This window comes from Lithobates pipiens, unplaced genomic scaffold (assembly GCF_037356315.1).
Source record: "Lithobates pipiens isolate NorthernLeopardFrog02 unplaced genomic scaffold, aLitPip1_a1.2 Scaffold_8, whole genome shotgun sequence".
In the NCBI taxonomy this organism is placed as follows: Eukaryota; Metazoa; Chordata; class Amphibia; order Anura; family Ranidae; genus Lithobates; species Lithobates pipiens.
The window spans coordinates 155337072-155354925 of NW_027507903.1; the positions used below are offsets into that span (position 1 = coordinate 155337072).

General features: G+C 38.3%; 1 protein-coding gene across 36 annotated transcripts in view; it reads left to right on the plus strand.

Moving 5' to 3' along the window:
* The window catches only part of CELF2 (CUGBP Elav-like family member 2), a 683959-nt gene that overhangs the window by 509686 nt on the left and 156419 nt on the right, over window positions 1-17854 (plus strand). For all 36 annotated transcript variants that reach the window (XM_077472885.1, XM_077472887.1, XM_077472889.1 and 33 more), the window contains one exon: window positions 2688-2736. In XM_077472885.1, the coding sequence (XP_077329011.1) occupies window positions 2688-2736 (49 nt within the window). The remainder of the gene's footprint in view (window positions 1-2687; window positions 2737-17854) is intronic.

Here is a 17854-nt window from a genome sequence, read left to right on the forward strand (position 1 = left end):
AGAACAGGGAAAAATCATATGACCACACAATAGTGCTGTACGTATTAGGTACTTAAAGGATTCTAAAAAAAATACAGCAGCATGAAATATATGATTTATGTGAATAAATTATGGCAAATAACATGTTTCTGTTTAGTATCACTTTAACTGGTTTAAAGAAAAATCCCTGGTTGCTAAAAGCTTGCTACTAAAAAATCTATGTTTATGATTGTCATATTTCCTCATGTTTGAAGTCTCTCTATGGTTGCTTACATAGCATTTCCAGTTTTGGCCATGGGACAGGAAGTTAATGGAAACCTCCCCAATGGGGACCTCTGGCAGAGGTTTAACCATTTCCTACTCTATCCAAAATGAAAAAAAAATTTGTCTTGAGTCCTACTTTAATTACAAAATGCAAAGGAAAAACAGGAGAATGCCCCCAGGGACTTTATAGGCAGTGGTCAAACCAGACAAGGAAAGTAGGAGAGTATAGTAAAAATACAAATCTTTATTTGATATAAAATCTAATGGTAAGCATCAAAGACAAAATTGAACTAAAATTGAAGTAAAAAATAAGTAGTCATATATGTACATAATACAGGACGGATGTCTTGAACATGCGGTTTATCTCGTGGTGAGAGGCCAAACCACAGGCAATTACATAGAAGATCCCAACATGTTTCGGAATGTAATAAATTCCTTCTTCGGGGTATGATCAAAACAGACTATATTTTACAGAGGCTAACTTTTATCAAAATCACAACATGGTCCATTAAGTACTCTCACAGTGTGAAAGTAAGGTAAGGTGGTGTTCCTGATCCAGGACAATCTACACATAAGATGAGGGGAAGAAGGATGGTAGTGCTGCAGCAAAAAGAAGGCGCTCACAAAGATCGCTAAAGCGGAGATGCATCTAAAAGGTATATCCTGATCCAGGGGGACTAAGAAGTACAAAATGCTGCATGTGTTCAGGTTTTTAATTTAGATTAAAAGCTCCCACCAATATCACTGCAGGGTTTAGACTCCAGTGATCTTTGTTCTACTGATATTATGATTACATTGCTTGCTGTTTGCTTTCTGCAAAATAGGGCTTAATATAATGTCTAATTTAAAATGATTTGGAGACTTAATATAATGTCTAATATAAAATGATTTGGTGGTGTAATACAGTATAATATCTAATATAAAATGATTTGAAGATTTAATATAATATCTAATATAAAATGATTTGAGGTAAAGCAGCATTACACAACACGTATTTTGACCTTCTCTATAGCTATGGTGGGATTTCATGTGAAAGTTCTCAAGTTATTTTGAAAAAGGTAATAGTGCAGGCTCGCACATCATATTTTCACTCTCTGCAAAACAACTTATGGCTGAAACAGATTGGGGTTTACATCTTACTATTAAACCTAAACACTTCAGGCTGCCCATACACAACGTGTATTGTGTGGCATGTTCTCCACACATGTTATCTCTGCAACATTAATAAGAAGCAAAGTAAGTGTTACCCCTCACCAGAATATTTTTGTAAATGATGTTCTCTTAAGGTGATTGGTCATTTCCTATACAAGCGATATTGTTGTATGACTACACCAAAACTGGTCATAATGGGTGATAGTCTTTTTCTCTGAACAGCTTTAATAAACTCATCTGTCTATAATTCATTTAGGACATAGAGTTTAGCACCTTGTGTCAACTCATCTGTCTATAATTCATTTAGGACATGGAGTTTAGCACCTTGTGTCAACTTAGCAGCAATACTAATTTGTTACCTAAACCCACAACAGTAAAATCAGTCTGTATATGCAGTAAAGCATGCTTATTATACGCGCCCTGGAACCTAAGGGGTTAGTCCCTTGCATTGTGTAAAAAGGCTGTTTGATCATGTCTTCTCTGATTCTCCCCTTCTTCCACTATCCCCAATACATCTCCTGATAGAACAGAGCCACAGAGGCACACATGCTCAGTTTGGTGTGTATTGCTAGAGGTTGTTTTTTTGGGAGGGTGCATGTGATCAGCACAGGGTCAATCAGCACTGTCCAGACAGAAAGTCAGGGGTCATGCAGCCTCATATGACAGTCAGAGGAGAACTAAAACTCCTCTTACAAGCTTTAACCAGTGTTCAGACATTGATAGAAGTCACACTTTCGCAGTTTATATTTACAAAAATAATTGCATTCCCATGTTCTGTGTACTGTGTGAGATCAGATATAGTGAATGCAGGGTCCTGGGTTTAGTAAAACTTTAAGCAACAAAATATGATGTCCTTCCCCATGAGTTGCAGAAGCCTACAGAGATATTCATTTGACAGCATAAGTTTCTGTAGGAGCGCGTACATGATAAAAATATGAAAATTGGGTAGCAAAATAACAAAGACAGACAGTAAAAGATGCAATGATTATAATGTAATAATACCCAACAGATTAAATACAGTTTCCTGCAAACACCCGAAATGGTGTTATAAAACCAAATAACACCAAATAAAGGTAACATCATACATCCATCTTATTGTACATGTAACTAGGTCTTGCAAAACAGCTACTAGAAGTTAGTAAGGGCTATACAATCTTTTAGTTTTGTGAATTGTGAGGGCTAACTACATTTTGGGACTGGTATGAGACAACCAACATTTATTTCATATATGAATGCTCTAACTTTAAGATGCTTATTTCAGAAAATTAACCATATTCTCTCTTTTGTTTCAGATGCATCATCCTATTCAGATGAAACCTGCAGATAGTGAAAAGTCAAACGGTAAGATAAACTTTTAGTTGCCTCTGAATTCTCTATATCAACTTCTCAAAACTTTTTAAGCATAGACTGCTAAAATTTTCAAAATGAAAAGACACTATTATCATCAGGATCGCTGTTTTATTAAATGTTTTAACATTTGTGCAGCAAATGTAAAAATTACACTATTATAATCTTGTGGTGAAACATAATGCCAGTCCAAAGTAAATAATGGCATTATACCTTTTTTTTCAGAATCAACTATCAGCAATGTGCTTGCCTTTACTGTGAATTATAACATAGTCAGCATTATTTTTTTTAACTGTAGCTGTATGTAGCAATTTAAAAGTAGTCTTGTGATGTCTGCATTTGATTGTGGCTTCTTATATAATGTTGGCACAACATTGGCCTTTAAATGTATGTGGTCTGTGTCGCAGACATTCCAGATAGCAGATCCAACTTATATATATATATATATATATATATATATATATATATATATATATATATATATATATATATATATATATATATATATATATATATAATCAGCTGGTATAAAACAGAACTAGACAGAATAGATATTGTTGTAGGACTTCTGAGATTTTTGCGTAAAATCCACCAACTACAATTCAGTGCAAAGTTGGTCATGAAAACAAACATCAGACCTTTAGGCAACATCCCTGCTTTATCTTTGCTAGAGACATAATACATAACGTCTAGTATACTTTAAATACACATACTGGATTTTCCTGAAGAGCATTTTTATCATTTTGGTCCTACCAGCAATTCAGTGGTATCAGCTGGCATTGAAGAGACATTTGCCTCACTTTTCGCAAATATCAAAGGAACACAAACACATTTTCTAGTTTATCTGCATGGATTGGTTTAATTGGCCAACCTACAATGTGTATACTCATAGTGTAGCACTCCTAAAAATATCTAGCCATCCTTAAAAAGTTCTCTTCTACCTTTACATACAATTCAAACACATAAAAATTACAATCAATTCCAAAAGTGCATTGTGCAATGAACCATAAAATTATTAAAGTGAATGGTCCCTTGACGTACCCTTCATGTAGCTCTCCAATATGTTAGTATCATAAAATAATACAGCCTTGCCCCATGGACTTTCTCAAACTGGGAAACTGTAAGTACATTATATTATATGTTTTTTAAATAAAATGATGGCACACACTATGTGGGTTTTCTTTCCTTGGGAGCTCTAACCAAACTTGATAAAGTGGTTGTTAATGTAGAAGGTTTTTAATGCATTCTATGCATTAAGATAAAATGCCTTCTGTGTGCAGCAGCCTCCCTCAGCCCCCCTAATACTTACCTGAACCCATCTAGATCCAGCGATGTTGCACAAGAGACTCATTTGCTGAGACAGCAGCAAAGCGTCATTGGCTCCCACTGCTGTCAATTAAAGTCAGTGAGCCAATGAGGAGAGATGTGGAGGGGGCGTGTCTGAATGGACAATGGGAGTTGTGACTCAGCTCGGGTGCCCCCATAGCAAGCCACTTGCTGTGGGGACACTCAACAGGAGAGAGATGCCAGGAGCACCGAAGAGGGACCCAAGAAGATTAAAATTGGGGCTGCTCTGTGTAAAACCACTGCACAGAGCAGGTAAGTATAACACGTTTGTTATTTTTAACAAAAAAAAAAACAAGACTTTAGTATCACTTTAAATAATCTGGATAGTGGGAGCAACTGAGGAGCAGGAGAGTGCCTCATAAAAGAGCATCTACATGAGAGGAAAACAAATAGAGCTGTGACAGACCTTGCCTAAAAAAAGGGGGGGGGGTCCACTAAAGGAGGTGAGCCTCCATGCAAAAGGAGCACAGAGGTGGTTTCACAGTGGAGATGGATTGATTCCCTGGCAGCAAGATTTTGCATTAGAGCACATTTAAGAAGTGTGAAGCACAACTGATTTTGTATTGACTGTTTATGGGCACATCTATCTGTTTAACTGTGTGTTCTGCCACAGTTGCTAAATTTGCACTAGCACTTTGGTTTGTCAAGTATAATGTATTGTATACCTACATGAAGGGTTCTTAAAGTGACTGCACACTTTATTCATTTTATGGTTTATTGTACATTGCAGTTTGGAGTTGAATGCACTTTTTGTGTATTTGAATTGTATGCAAAGGTAGATGAGAACTTAATAAGGGTGGTTAGATATTTTAGGAGAACTACACTATTTTTCATATTAATTAATTAATTTATATTTGTGGTTATTTCACAGAAGTATTTTAACTGTTCCTTAGATGCATGGTGAACTGATTTGCTCATCACAAATTCTAATATATTTATAATAATAAAAAAAAGCATATTACTTGGCATTGTGTTTACATCAAGGGTGTTTGTTGATGTGAAATATGTCAATTATACAAATAGTCAAATAGTCCTAATTTGTTTCACTTTTCAAAAAAAAGTTAAGTATATTTATAGCAATTTTATTGTTTTGGATAGAGTAGCAAAGAGTTATTTTTGCCGTCTTACTAGGGGGGATTTTCTTTAACGTCCTGTCTTGGAGATGCAGACAGAAGTGAGCTAGTGTGTAGCAGCCTGTTAATGGGTGCAATGCTCTGCAGGCTACTGACAAAAAATAGAACATTTAAAAAAAAAAAAAACAATTTTCCAATAAGTTACATTTGTTGCAGTTTTAGTACATCCCCCCTAGCTTTTGTGAAAAGGGCAAGTGTAGCACTGCATAGCACCAGCAATGAACACATATGGTGCCCTTGTGTAAAGATATAATTATAAACTATAGTGAGAATACATATCACTACAAATATATAAAGTGTACATTTTAATAATCCTGTCTAAAAATAATTAGGTAAAAGTAATATAAAATATTTTTCTTATCAGGACAACCATGACATACTTTAACAATTCAATTCATTTTGTCATAGATCTTGAGTGAATATATGCATCAGAGCAGATAAACAAACAGATGTGCATCCTTGAAAGAGAACCATCATTTGTACAGCACTGTTCACATCACTGTTACCCAGACTAGATTATCAATGTTGAATATGATCTTTAGAGAGGAGCAAAACCAACTGAAAACCAAATTAAACCAAATAATAGGTCCACTGCTCTTTTCCATAATCTGCAATTATTCAAAGTATACTTGCACATTTTAGCAATCTCAAACCATGGTTCCCTTCCTTTAGCATTGACAGTTCAGATCTGTGCCTTGCTCTTTCTTGCAACAATCTTCTCTGTTGCTTTTTTTCAAGTTCACATCCCTTCTCTGCAGTCATTGGGTGGCCACCGATGGTGTAAAACCAGTAGGCAGAAAAGAACACAGAATTGCCTATTCTAGCTGGGATGAACCCCATCCCTGCTAAAGGCAAGCCAGTTGTTTCTACAAACTAGGCTAGGTGTCATATCAATGAGTGACACTATAGGAAGGGAACAAATAAAAACCTGCATCTGGGCCTGAGTATCTCCTCCCTCTTCAGGTGTGGGTGCTGGCTTTGTATGCAAACTACATGCAAGGAAAGAAAAAAGAAAAATAGGAAAGGAAAGAAAAAATCTGGACGGCCGCACTCCAATAAAATACATTTATTAAAGTCAGTCCATACAGCAAAGGATAAAAAAAAAACTGCTGATGCATTTCACACCGTGGTTACAAGTGCTTACTCGTGGCTACGAGAAATGCTATGAGTGCTACGAGTTATGAGTAAGCACCTGTAACCATAGTTGGAAACACGTCAACAATCTTTTTTTATCCTTTGATGTATGGACTGGCATTAATAAATTTATTTAATAGGGAGTGCGGCCGTCTGGATTTTTTCTTTCCTTGCACTATAGGAAGGGAGATGTTAATTACAGGCTCTCCTTGCTTAACAACCATGTTCTATTCCAACGACCAGGTCATTAAACGAATTGGTCGTTAAATGAGGAGCCACAAGTAATCAATATTTTAAGCATTCTTAACTACTGTACTGTACTGTGAAAAAAAAGGTCTAAACACAAAATTTCAGCTCAATAACGTTGTTTTCATTTGCATAAGTACAGAACACAAACGAAAATTCTGTACGGTAGTGCGCGTTGTTCGGGTGGGGAGAGCTGGTCTTATGTATAAGCGATCGTTAAACAGATAAGTTGTTAAATGAGGAGTATCTGTATTCCATTACTACACCTTGTCTGGTGGGGGTCAGCATACCTAATACTCACTATATATATAAAGAAAAATGGGGGAAAGGCCCCTGGGAAAGCAGGTCCTTTATGCAACCACCAAATGGTAATGTAATAAAAATATTCTTTATTAGGGACTTAAAAATTAGAATATAGCACAACAATGCAATTTACACCTCCACCTGACACTAAAAATGACAATGCTGCCAATTCTAACAACAATGACTTAATATAAATATATGGTCACCATAGTACAACAAACAGCATCAATGCCCCCAAGCTCAAGTCAGAGCATACATATATGTGTCAATGAAATGGGATAACACGAGGTGTCAAAGTGATAGGAATTGCTCTATAAGCTCATCAATGGATAAACTTCAAGCAGCAAGCAATATGATAGTGAACTGATAAGCCAAAAGAGCATAAACTGTAGTCAAATAAAGGCATACAGGCAGGCATGTTGATACTCAAAGACCCTTACAATGATAAGTGACAGAATGTTTAAACAACCATGCACAGTATAACAGCAGCTTAATTATCAGGGAGATATCCATACATCATAAAGGTATCTGGAGTTCAAGCTTAGCACTTGTTATACAAGACCGCTCAGTTCTGAAGCCACGATAGTGGCTTTGACTTGAAATTTCAGAGGTATCATATAAATGTACTGGCTGCAGCGCTGGTTACCCTCACAGCTAATTTAGCCACTTTTACAGTAAAAAGATGAATATAACCCTTACTTTCCTCTGCAGACTGCTTCCCAACAATATGTCAGTGCGCCGTAAGTTCCATAGGCTCCATACAAACAAGTATACTGCCCACATGTATAGCAGATTGGGTGGTAAAAATGGAAAATAAACCCCAAGCTTAGCAGCTCTCAGAGGGTCATACAGACTCATTGTCAGCTGGCTGGTGCCTGGATGAAGCTCTATAGCTCTGTAGCTATAGATTGATTTCAGTGGGAGACACCAAGTCTTAGCCCTTGTACACACGGTCAGACATTCCGACAACAAAATCCGTCTGATTTTTTCTGACAGATTTTGTCCGAAACTGGTGTTGCATACACACGCTTCGGACAAAGTTGTTGGAAAATCCAATCATTTGGAACGTGATGACGTTCGTTCATTGCGACAGGACTACGTTCAGGCTAGTAGCTAATAGCTTTGGTCTCGTAATTTGATCTAAGCATGCGTGGCACTTTATCCGATCGGAAGTTCGATTGGATCATGTTGTAAGAAAATTTTATACCCAGCTCTCAAACTTTGTTGGTTGGACATTCCGACAGAAAAAGTCAGATGGAGCCCACACACAGTCAGATTATCCGACAACACGGTCCGATCAGACATTTTCCGTCTGAATTTCCAACTGTGTGTACAAGGGCTTAGAGGTATACCACTGTGCAGCCGACATTCAAAGAATCCACTCCAGCTATGGTAATACAGATCGGCACATGTGCAGTCAGTATTGGCTCACCATATGGCTCAAAGTACTTTACAGTGTATCATACTGAGTATCCCAGACTCTGTAACGTGCATGCTACAGTATACGCGCTTTGCCCACTTCTTGTAACTGCAGAATTCCCCAGGACCAGGTTGTTTAAACATTCGTCACTTAGTAAGGGTCTATGAGTAACAACATGCCTACCCTTATGGCTCTATTTTACTACAATTTAGGCTCTTTAGCTTATAAGTATCATACTGCTTACTGCTTGTGGTTTTTCTATTGATGAAATTATAGAGGGGTCACTATCACTTTGACACCTCATGCTATCCCATTTTATTGACGTATGCATTTTGACACATATATATGCTTTTATTTGAGTTTGGGGGCATTGATGGTGTTTGTTGTGCTATGGTGACAAAACATTTAAATGAATGCGTTTGTTACTCCAACACTTCATATTCCTGATATTTGCCTGCTGTACCATGTACTTGTATGAGAAAGTATCCTGTTCTCTTTGTATTGCTTCCTTTATGTGAAATCCCTGGTGTTCCTGCCAGTCCATCTGCTTTGCTATTAAGTAGTCAGTTCTCTAGCTATGCTCTCCTCCAATGATTATACTTGTTCTGACACCCCCAACCCCCCCCCCCCCCCCCCGCTGCATGGCCATTTACTGGGAAGCTCATTCGACAGCTTATTTTTCAAACAGATGACCTCAAGGTTCCCCTTTACCTGTCAGGGAGCACTCCACTAGATCATTTAGTGCATCTTGGACTTTTCTGCATCAGGTTTGCAAGGCTGTCACATGGTCTTCTAATCATATATTCATTAATTTCTACTTAGTGGATATTCAGGTCTTAGCTGATGCTGAGTTTGGTCATAAATTTCTTCAGGTGGTGCTGTGGCTTAACTTTGCCACCTCTTGTTTTTTGTGGGCCTGTTAGGCTCTGTTTAGCTGCTCTTTAGTTGGAGTGCTTTTGGACATCCCTATGTGCCATGATACTTACCCTTTGTCTTATAATATATGATTAAGGTAATAGGTTTTTTGACACACCATAAATTGCTTTTCTTGGAGCACATTATGGACACAGGTCCCTCCTCTCTGTTCTTATGATTCACTCTTGTTGGCTAACAAAACGGAGGTATGCTGAGAGTAGGAAAGGTTATACTGGGCTGTCCCTACAGCTTTGCATTGCTAATGTCCAGTTTCCTGAAGGCAGAAACATAACCCTATGTACTTGCGTACCCTGATGTACCCTAATTAAGGCCTTTAAGCCAAGTCAAAATCCTATTTTATTGTAGACAGGGACTTTTATAAATTTATTTGTTCCAGGTCAAGTCAGGGGCTCACTAAACAGGGAAACAAGGTGAAGGATTACAGCCAAGAAGCATTAACTGTTAGTAGTATTTAACAATCGTAACTCCCATATTCCTTAGAGATTTCCAAGGGCTAAGAGATACAACAAAGAAACAATTTTTTGAAGTTTTCTAAAAATTTTAAAACCACACCTCGATAGGCAGAGAGGATGAAATTAAAAAATATAAAACATTCCTGGCTGATAATAAATGAACCCCTTATGCCCACGAGTTAGCGGAGATGATCAAACATATACCTAAGCCGTAATTCTGCCAATGGGTAGAGGAAAAGGCACAGGTATTTAACGCATTCTTCTCTAATCTGAGATGAGGAAAAGCCCTACCTGGTGGTTGGATTGGTGAAGAGAATCAGACATTTTTAAATGAGTTAGGCCCCTTTCACACTGGGGCGGGAGGTGCAACGGCGGTAAAGGGCTGCTATTTTTAGTGGCGCTTTACTGTCAGATTTTGCGGTGCTATTCGCCACTAGTGGGGCAGTTCTACTCCCCACTAGCAACCGAGAAAGGGATAAACAAACACAGAAAAGCGCCTCTGCAGAGGCGCTTTGCCGGTGGTATAGCTGCACTGCCCTATTGATTTCAATGAGCAGGAGCGGTGGAGGAGCGGTGGAGGTGTGCTCCTTTACCGCTCCAAAGATGCTGCTAGCAGGACTTTTTGCACTGTCCTGCCAGCGCACCGCTCCAGTATGAAAGCCCTCGGGGGCTTTCACATTGGAGACACAGCTGTTTCAGGTCGGTTTGCAGGCACTATTTTTAGCACAATAGCGCTTGCAAAACGACCCAGTGTGAAAGGGGTCTAACGGTAAGTTGGCACATGCATTCCTGTAAGTGCTACTTTAGATACCTCCCTTCACTTCATGGTATAGTTAGTACTGCAATAGCACTTTTAATTGAATTGAACTCAATGATTTTTACAAGGACCACAAGTTCTCCATTGGGAAATAAGAAAAAAGTTAATTAGAGCACGTTTCACAGAATAATGCTTAGTGAAGCAAGGATGTCAAATTCCAAGAACCACACTCTGAAAGATTTGGGAATATAGACCAGAAATGACATTTTAATGCAAAATATTGATTTTAATCAAGAACTCTGTGTTGAAGAGTGCACATCTGGTCAAATAACGATTAGGTGGCATGCTGTGTATAAAAGCAATATATGCTAACTCATTTTATATCACAATGTGATAATGACCTGGCTGGCTAAGAATTTCTATTTTGTCATGTAGTTAACAAGTTTGATAAAATAGAATTAATACAAGGCTAACTAGGCTGGGTCATAATGTCATTCACCTAATGTTTACTGCCTGGTACATTTTGAGATATAATCGACAATACTGTACATAATGATAAAAAAAAGTCTGGAATATAATTGTTTATATATGTATTTTATGAATACCTGAAATAAAAATGTATAGAATCAAACCAAGAGAGTGAATAAAACCTAATATGAATGAGTTTACAATCTACAATTTCCGTTGGAAAAAGTGTGATGGGAGCTTTTGGTCGGATATTCCGACCGTGTGTATGCTCCATCCAACTTTTTCTGTCTGAATTTCCGCCAGCAAAAAATTGAGAGCAGGTTCTCTATTTTTCCATCGGAAAAAGTCCCTAATGGAAATTCCGTTCTTCTGTATGCAATTCCGAAGCACAAATGACCACGCATGCTCAGAAACAATTCAGCACATGCTCAGAAGCATTGAACTTCATTTTCTTGGCTCGTTGTAGTGTTGTAGGTCACCGCGTTTTTGATGGTCAAAAGTTCAGAGAACTTTTGTGTGCCTATGTGTATGCAAGCCAAGCTTGAGCGGAATTCCATCGGAAAAACCCTCCAAGATTTTTCAGACGGAAATTCTGTTTGTGTGTACGGGCCATAAGAGATAGGTAAACAATAGATGCTAGATAATTAAAAATGGAAAAGTCAGCCTATTCACCTGAAACCTCACACAAATGTGCACATGTTGTGAATGGTAATTTAAATACAGAGCTTACAGTCTAAAGCCCTGTGCACACAAGTTGAATGGTGGGTGGCATCAGCAGGTTCAATAAAACCGGCTGACATGCAGCCCATGTGCATGTCAGTCCAACAGAAGCCAGCTGTATGGAAAACCAGCAGCTGACCAGCTCCCAATCAGCGCTCTCTGCCAATGGCTAAGAGCACTGATCGGAGTGTTGTGAGTTGTGAGATTGCCCCCCTGTCAGAACACAGCAGCTCAAGGGGGGGGTGATTGCTGTACTAACGTGGGGTTGTTAGTACAGCAGCTTCGACCGGAGCTGACAGGTTTTTTTTACAGAAAAAAACTCAAAGTGTGTACCAGGCTTAAGATGTGGGGAAACACTCTGTACTAGATAAGTGACATATAGTTATAACTAAACCAATATGCATTAACCAGGATTCAACCTGGATTGTGGCAATTCAATTGATGTGAACTTAATAGAGAAATGATAACTAATGCTTACAAAATGCATAAGGAAAGATTAGGGTCAGTTAGGAAATGGATTGCTAGTTACAGTATTTGGGCAATAAACTGCTTCCAGTTGGGGTGCTAATGCTGTATGCAAGCCAAACTAATAATACAATTTAAAAAAACAGCCTCACAGCTTAATATGTGCTGCCAGTTTATGCACTCTTTGAGACTATCTGATCCCCCCAAACATGTTATTTAAAGGATTTGGGTATTTTCAATGTTCCCTTCAAAGCAACATGAAAATACCCTCTTCATTTTGTATTTGTTATATATATATCTTTTTTTATTTATTTATTTATTTATTTTATGCATTGCTACCTGTCCCCATGGCAGTGTTATCTGAAACTTACCCTAAATTTCCTTTTCTTCCTTTAAACCATGGCAACAGCTGAAGGCAGGATTTCCTGGAATCTTAATCCTCCTGCTACTCCAAGTGGTTCACTGCTTTTCCTAGAAGTCTGCACTGCGGTTTATCTTAAAGTCATCACTGACAGTGTCATTGGGCTACTGCTCTAGAAGTTAAATTTTGGCGAAAGACCTTAAGATACTCCAAGACTGCATCATTTCTTTTGATAGTTCTCCAGGCTGATCACATAATTATAGTAAATACAAAATCTAAATTTCAGCAAGTGCATAATGTTTTTTTTCAGTAGGAGCAAAGTCTGCAATAATGTTTGCCAAAATTGTTGCAATGCATACAGTTGACCCCGAGGGAATTTCTTCCTCAACAAAGTTTTATTTGAAATGTAATTAAAAAATGAAGAAATTATATTACTAGGGAAATCTTACCAATGTTTCCTTATAAACCAATCTTATAAACCAATCTGCCATAAAGTAATATCCTCATTAGGGATGAGCCAAACACTCCCCCCCCCCCCCAGTTCTGTTCGCACCAGAACATGCAAACAGCCAAAAAGAACCTTCAAACCCTATTAAAGTCTATGGGACACGAACATAAAAAATCAAAGTGCTCATTTTAAAGGGTTGTGCAAGTTATTGCCATAAAAAGTTTTTTTTTATACAACCGTCTTTTCAGGAGCAGTGATTTTAATAATGCTTAAAGTGAAACAATAAAAATGAAATATCCCTTTAAAGATCATGCCTAGGGGGTCCTCTTAGTCTGCCTGTAAAGTGGCGCATCAGTGCAATGTGTAGAACAGTGTTGCAGCAAAATGACGTGTCTAAAGAAAAAAATGTAATTTAAACTTGATTGCGGCTGTAATGTATTGCTGTCTCCCAGCAAAAATCAATTCCGCCCCCCTCAGTCCATACCAGCCCATTGCGAACTGGTATGGATTTAAGGGGAACTCCATGCTAATTTTTTTTTTACAAATTGCCATGGGGTCCCCCCAAAATCCATACCAGTCCCTTATCCGAGCATGCAGCCTGGAGGACAGAATAGGGTGGGCAAGCGAGCACCCTCCCCCAGAACCATACCAGTCCACATGCCCTCAACATGGGGAGGGTGCCTTAGGGTCCCCCCAAAGCACCTTGTCCCCCTTCCGCCCATCCCCCTTTCCTGGCCTGGGAGGCTGCTTGCTCGGAAAAGGGTCTGGTATTGATTTTGGGGGGCCCACGCCAATTTTTTTTTACATTTTGGCGTGGAGTTTCCCTTAAAATCTATACCATACCATAACGGCCTGGTATGGATTTTGGGGGAACCCATGCTGTCTTTTTTCTTAATTCTGTCATAGAGTTCCCCTTAACCACTTCAATGCACTGTATTATATACTTTGCACTGACTGCACTGTGTAAATAGTCTACACTGAATGCACTGTATATACATATACATATATATATATATGTATATACTAAACTGCCTGCACACCACTAACTAACCTGCCTAATCTAGCTCAAGTTCTCTCAATCTCTCCACATATCATACTACATACAGCAGCATTATATAGTGTGGGAAGTTTTCTTAGCCCCCTGAGCCATGATTGGCCAAAGGCACCCTCCTTTGGCCAATCATGGCTCTCCCAGCAGATCAACACATGCAGGTCAAGTGAATGCTTTGGCCAATCAGCAGCCGTCAATGCACTGTGCTCTCGCAGGGCATTATTGGGCACTCCGCAGTGCTTGAATTTGATGCAAATATCCCATATATTCTGTTAGTTTGCAGACAAACGAACACTTGAAGTTGAATTTACGTTTGATTCAAACATTGGGACCATCCCTTATCCTCAGAAAAAGTGACTTACATTTTTAATATATTAACTTTTTTTTTAAAGGTCAAGTCCATCCAAAATTATATTGTAGTTTTTGGATAGACATTGGATTGTTACATACAGCATTACAGTTACATTACAAGTTTTTCAGTTTGGGATAAACACATCTGCACACATATGGCAACCAATAGAGTAGCACAGTTTAATGATTATAAAACAAGTTAAATCATTAACAGGTTCAACTCACAGGATGACCGAGGTGACAGTCTGTGCCCTGCTGGGCTATTGTGAAGATCCCACACTAGTTTGTGGAGTAGTCCTAGCCACAGCTGGAGGCTCTGTGAACCAGGAGAGAGGACGCTGTGAACATGAGCAGTCATAGTCTAAATGACAATGGTCCCAAAATAGTGTAAAATATGTCCGATGTGTCTGCCATAATGTTGCAGTCACGATAAAAATCGTCTCCATTACTAATAAAAAATAAAAAGAAATAAAAATGGCATAAATCTATCCCCTACTTTGAAGACGCTATAACTTTTGCGCAAACCAATCAATAATATACGCTTATTGAGATTTTTTTACCAAAAATATGTAGAAGAATACATAACGGCCTAAACTGAGAAAGAATTTCGTTTTTTTATATGTTTTTTGGGGATATTAATTATAGCTAAAAGTAAAAAATATATATATATTTTTTTTAATTTACACTATTTTCTTGTTTATAACGCAAAAAATAAAAACTGCAGAGGTGATCAAATACCACCAAAAGAAAGCTCTATTTGTGGGGGGGGAAAGGGGGTAAATCCTTCCAGGGTTGAAGTGGTTAAATATCACAGAAAGAGAGCTCTATCTTTCTCAAATTTTTTTTTTAAATTGTATATCATTCAAAGTGCGACAGCATGGAAAGCTAAAAATTGGCTTAAGTATAAAGGAGGGGAAGGTGCTCTGTATTTAGGTGGATAAATAACACCTCAACTTTGTAGGCTATGGGTAGCCACCCAAATAATGGTGTGGAGAGAATTCCAGCAATATTTTTTTCTTCTAATGGAAAGAAATCTTTCTAGCAACCTTAACTATCTTTTCTAAAAACTGGATGACAAATTCTGCTATACTAATCAGGAAACTCACAGATTTGTTAGCTGGTAATTAAATGCCATATGCTCACATTAACACATAGGAAAGTTGCTAATTAATGCAGCCAATGTTTGATCCATGGGTAAATACCTAAAGTCACAGAAAGGAGTGCTAAAATATGTACTACTGGAAGAATTCTCCTGAATTAGAAAATGCAATTAAATGTATAATTTCCATTGCTAGAAGAGACAATCTAGACCCCTACCCCAATGTACATATTACACATTAAATATAGATGTAGCTTAGCGCCCTTATGTCCAGATCACACCTTATGTTTGTGTAATTACATTAACCAAAATGTGTACAATAGGACCCATTCTGAAAAGTACCTAAGAAATGAATAGTCTGCGTTGACAGCTTAGCTTACAATCATACTAATGTTTCAGATAGAGATTGAAATTTGCATTGTGAAGGGCAGCTGTAAGTGAGAATCCTGAAAGGACCGTTAGTCCTTTCAGAATTTTTAGTTACATAGTTGCATAGTAGGTGAGGTTGAAAAAAGACACAAGTCCATCCTATGTCAGTTTTACATTGTATATCCCTATATGGTGCGGTTGTTCAGGTGCTTATCTAATAGTTTTTTGAAACTATCAATGATCCCTGTTGAGAACATATCTTTGCCGGTCTTACAGTAACGAACCCTCTACGTAGTTTTCTACTAATTTTAGTATAAAGTGGCAACGTGTCTTGTTAAACTCCCTTCTGCAAAAAGGTTTTATCCCTATTGTGGGGTCACCAGAATGGTATTTGTAAATTTAAATCATATCCCCTCTCAACCATCTCTTCTCCAGAGGGAATAAGTTCAGTGCTCGCAACCTTTCTTAATAATTAATGTCCTCCAGACCCTTTATTAGCTGTGTTGCCCTTCTTTGTACTCCATTTCTAGTACATCCATCCTGAGGACTGGTGCCCAGAACCAGACAGCATACTCTAGGTGCGGCCGGACCAGAGTCTTGTAGAGTGGGAGAATTATTGCTTTATCCCTGGAGTTAATCAATTTTTTTAATGCATACCAATATTCTGTTTGCTTTGTTAGCAGCAGTTTGGCATTGCATGTCCTTGCTGAGCTTATCATCTACTAGGTCCCCCAGGTCCTTTTCCATCCTGGATTCCCCCAGAGTGTATATATTGCATTCATATTTTTGCCACCCAAATGCATTATTTTACATTTGTCTACATTAAACCTCATTTGCCATGTAATTGCCTACCCCATTAATCTTCTTGCAAGGTTTGCACATTCTGCGGAGAAGTTATTGTCCTGCTTAGCTTAGTATCATAAATACAGAAATTGAACTGTTTACCCCATCCTCCAGGTCATTTATGAACAAATTAAATAGGATTAGTCCCAGCACAGAATCCTGTGGGACCCCACTACCCACCCCTGACCATTCTGAATATTCCCCATTTATCACCACCCTCTGAACTCACCCTTGTAGCCAGTTTTCAATCCATGTACTCACCCTATGGTCCATGCCAACTGACCTTATTTTGTACAGTAAACGTTTATGGGGAACTATGTCAAACGTATATGGACCTTCCTCTATCTAGATGACAACTTACCTCCTCTTAGAAGGTTGGTTTGGCAAGAACGATTCTTCATGAACCCATGCTGATTACTGCTAATGATACAGTTTTCTTTACTAAAATCTTGTATATAGGCCCCCCTTATCATCCCCTCCAAGAGCATGGTCACTATTGATGTTAGGCTAACTGGTCTGTAATTCCAAGGATGTATTTTGGGCCCTTTTTAAATATTGGTGCTACATTGTCTTTTCTCCAATCTGCTGGTACCATTCCAGTCAGTAGACTTTCAGTAAAAATTAGGAATAATGGTCTGGCAATTACTTGACTAAGTTCCCTAAGTACCCTCGGGTGTAAGCCATCAGGCCCCAGTGATTTCTTAATGTTAAGTTTCCCGAATCTAATTCTAATTCTGTCCTCTGTTAGCCATGAAGGTGCTTCCTTGGATGTGTCACAAGGATAAACACTGTGGTTTTGGCTACAGAAGCCCTCCGATTCCCTCGTGAAGACTAAGGAAAATAAATTCAATACCTTTGCCATCTCCCCATCCTTTGTAACCAGATGTCCTTCCTCATTCGTTCTTCCTCATTCTTTATGGGGCCAATATGGTCTGTCCTCCTTTTTTACAGTTTATATGCTTAACCACTTCAGCCCCAGAAGATTTGGCTGCTCAATGACCAGATAGTTTTTTGCGATACAGCACTGCTTCATTTTAACTGACAATTGCATGGTCGTGCGATGCTTTACCCAAACAAAATTGACGGGTTTTTTTTCCCACAAATAGAGCTTTCTTTTGGTGGTATTTGAACACCTTTAAGGTTTTAATTTTTTGTGCTATAAACAAAAAAAGAGCACCAATTTTGAAAAAAACACAATATTTTGTACTA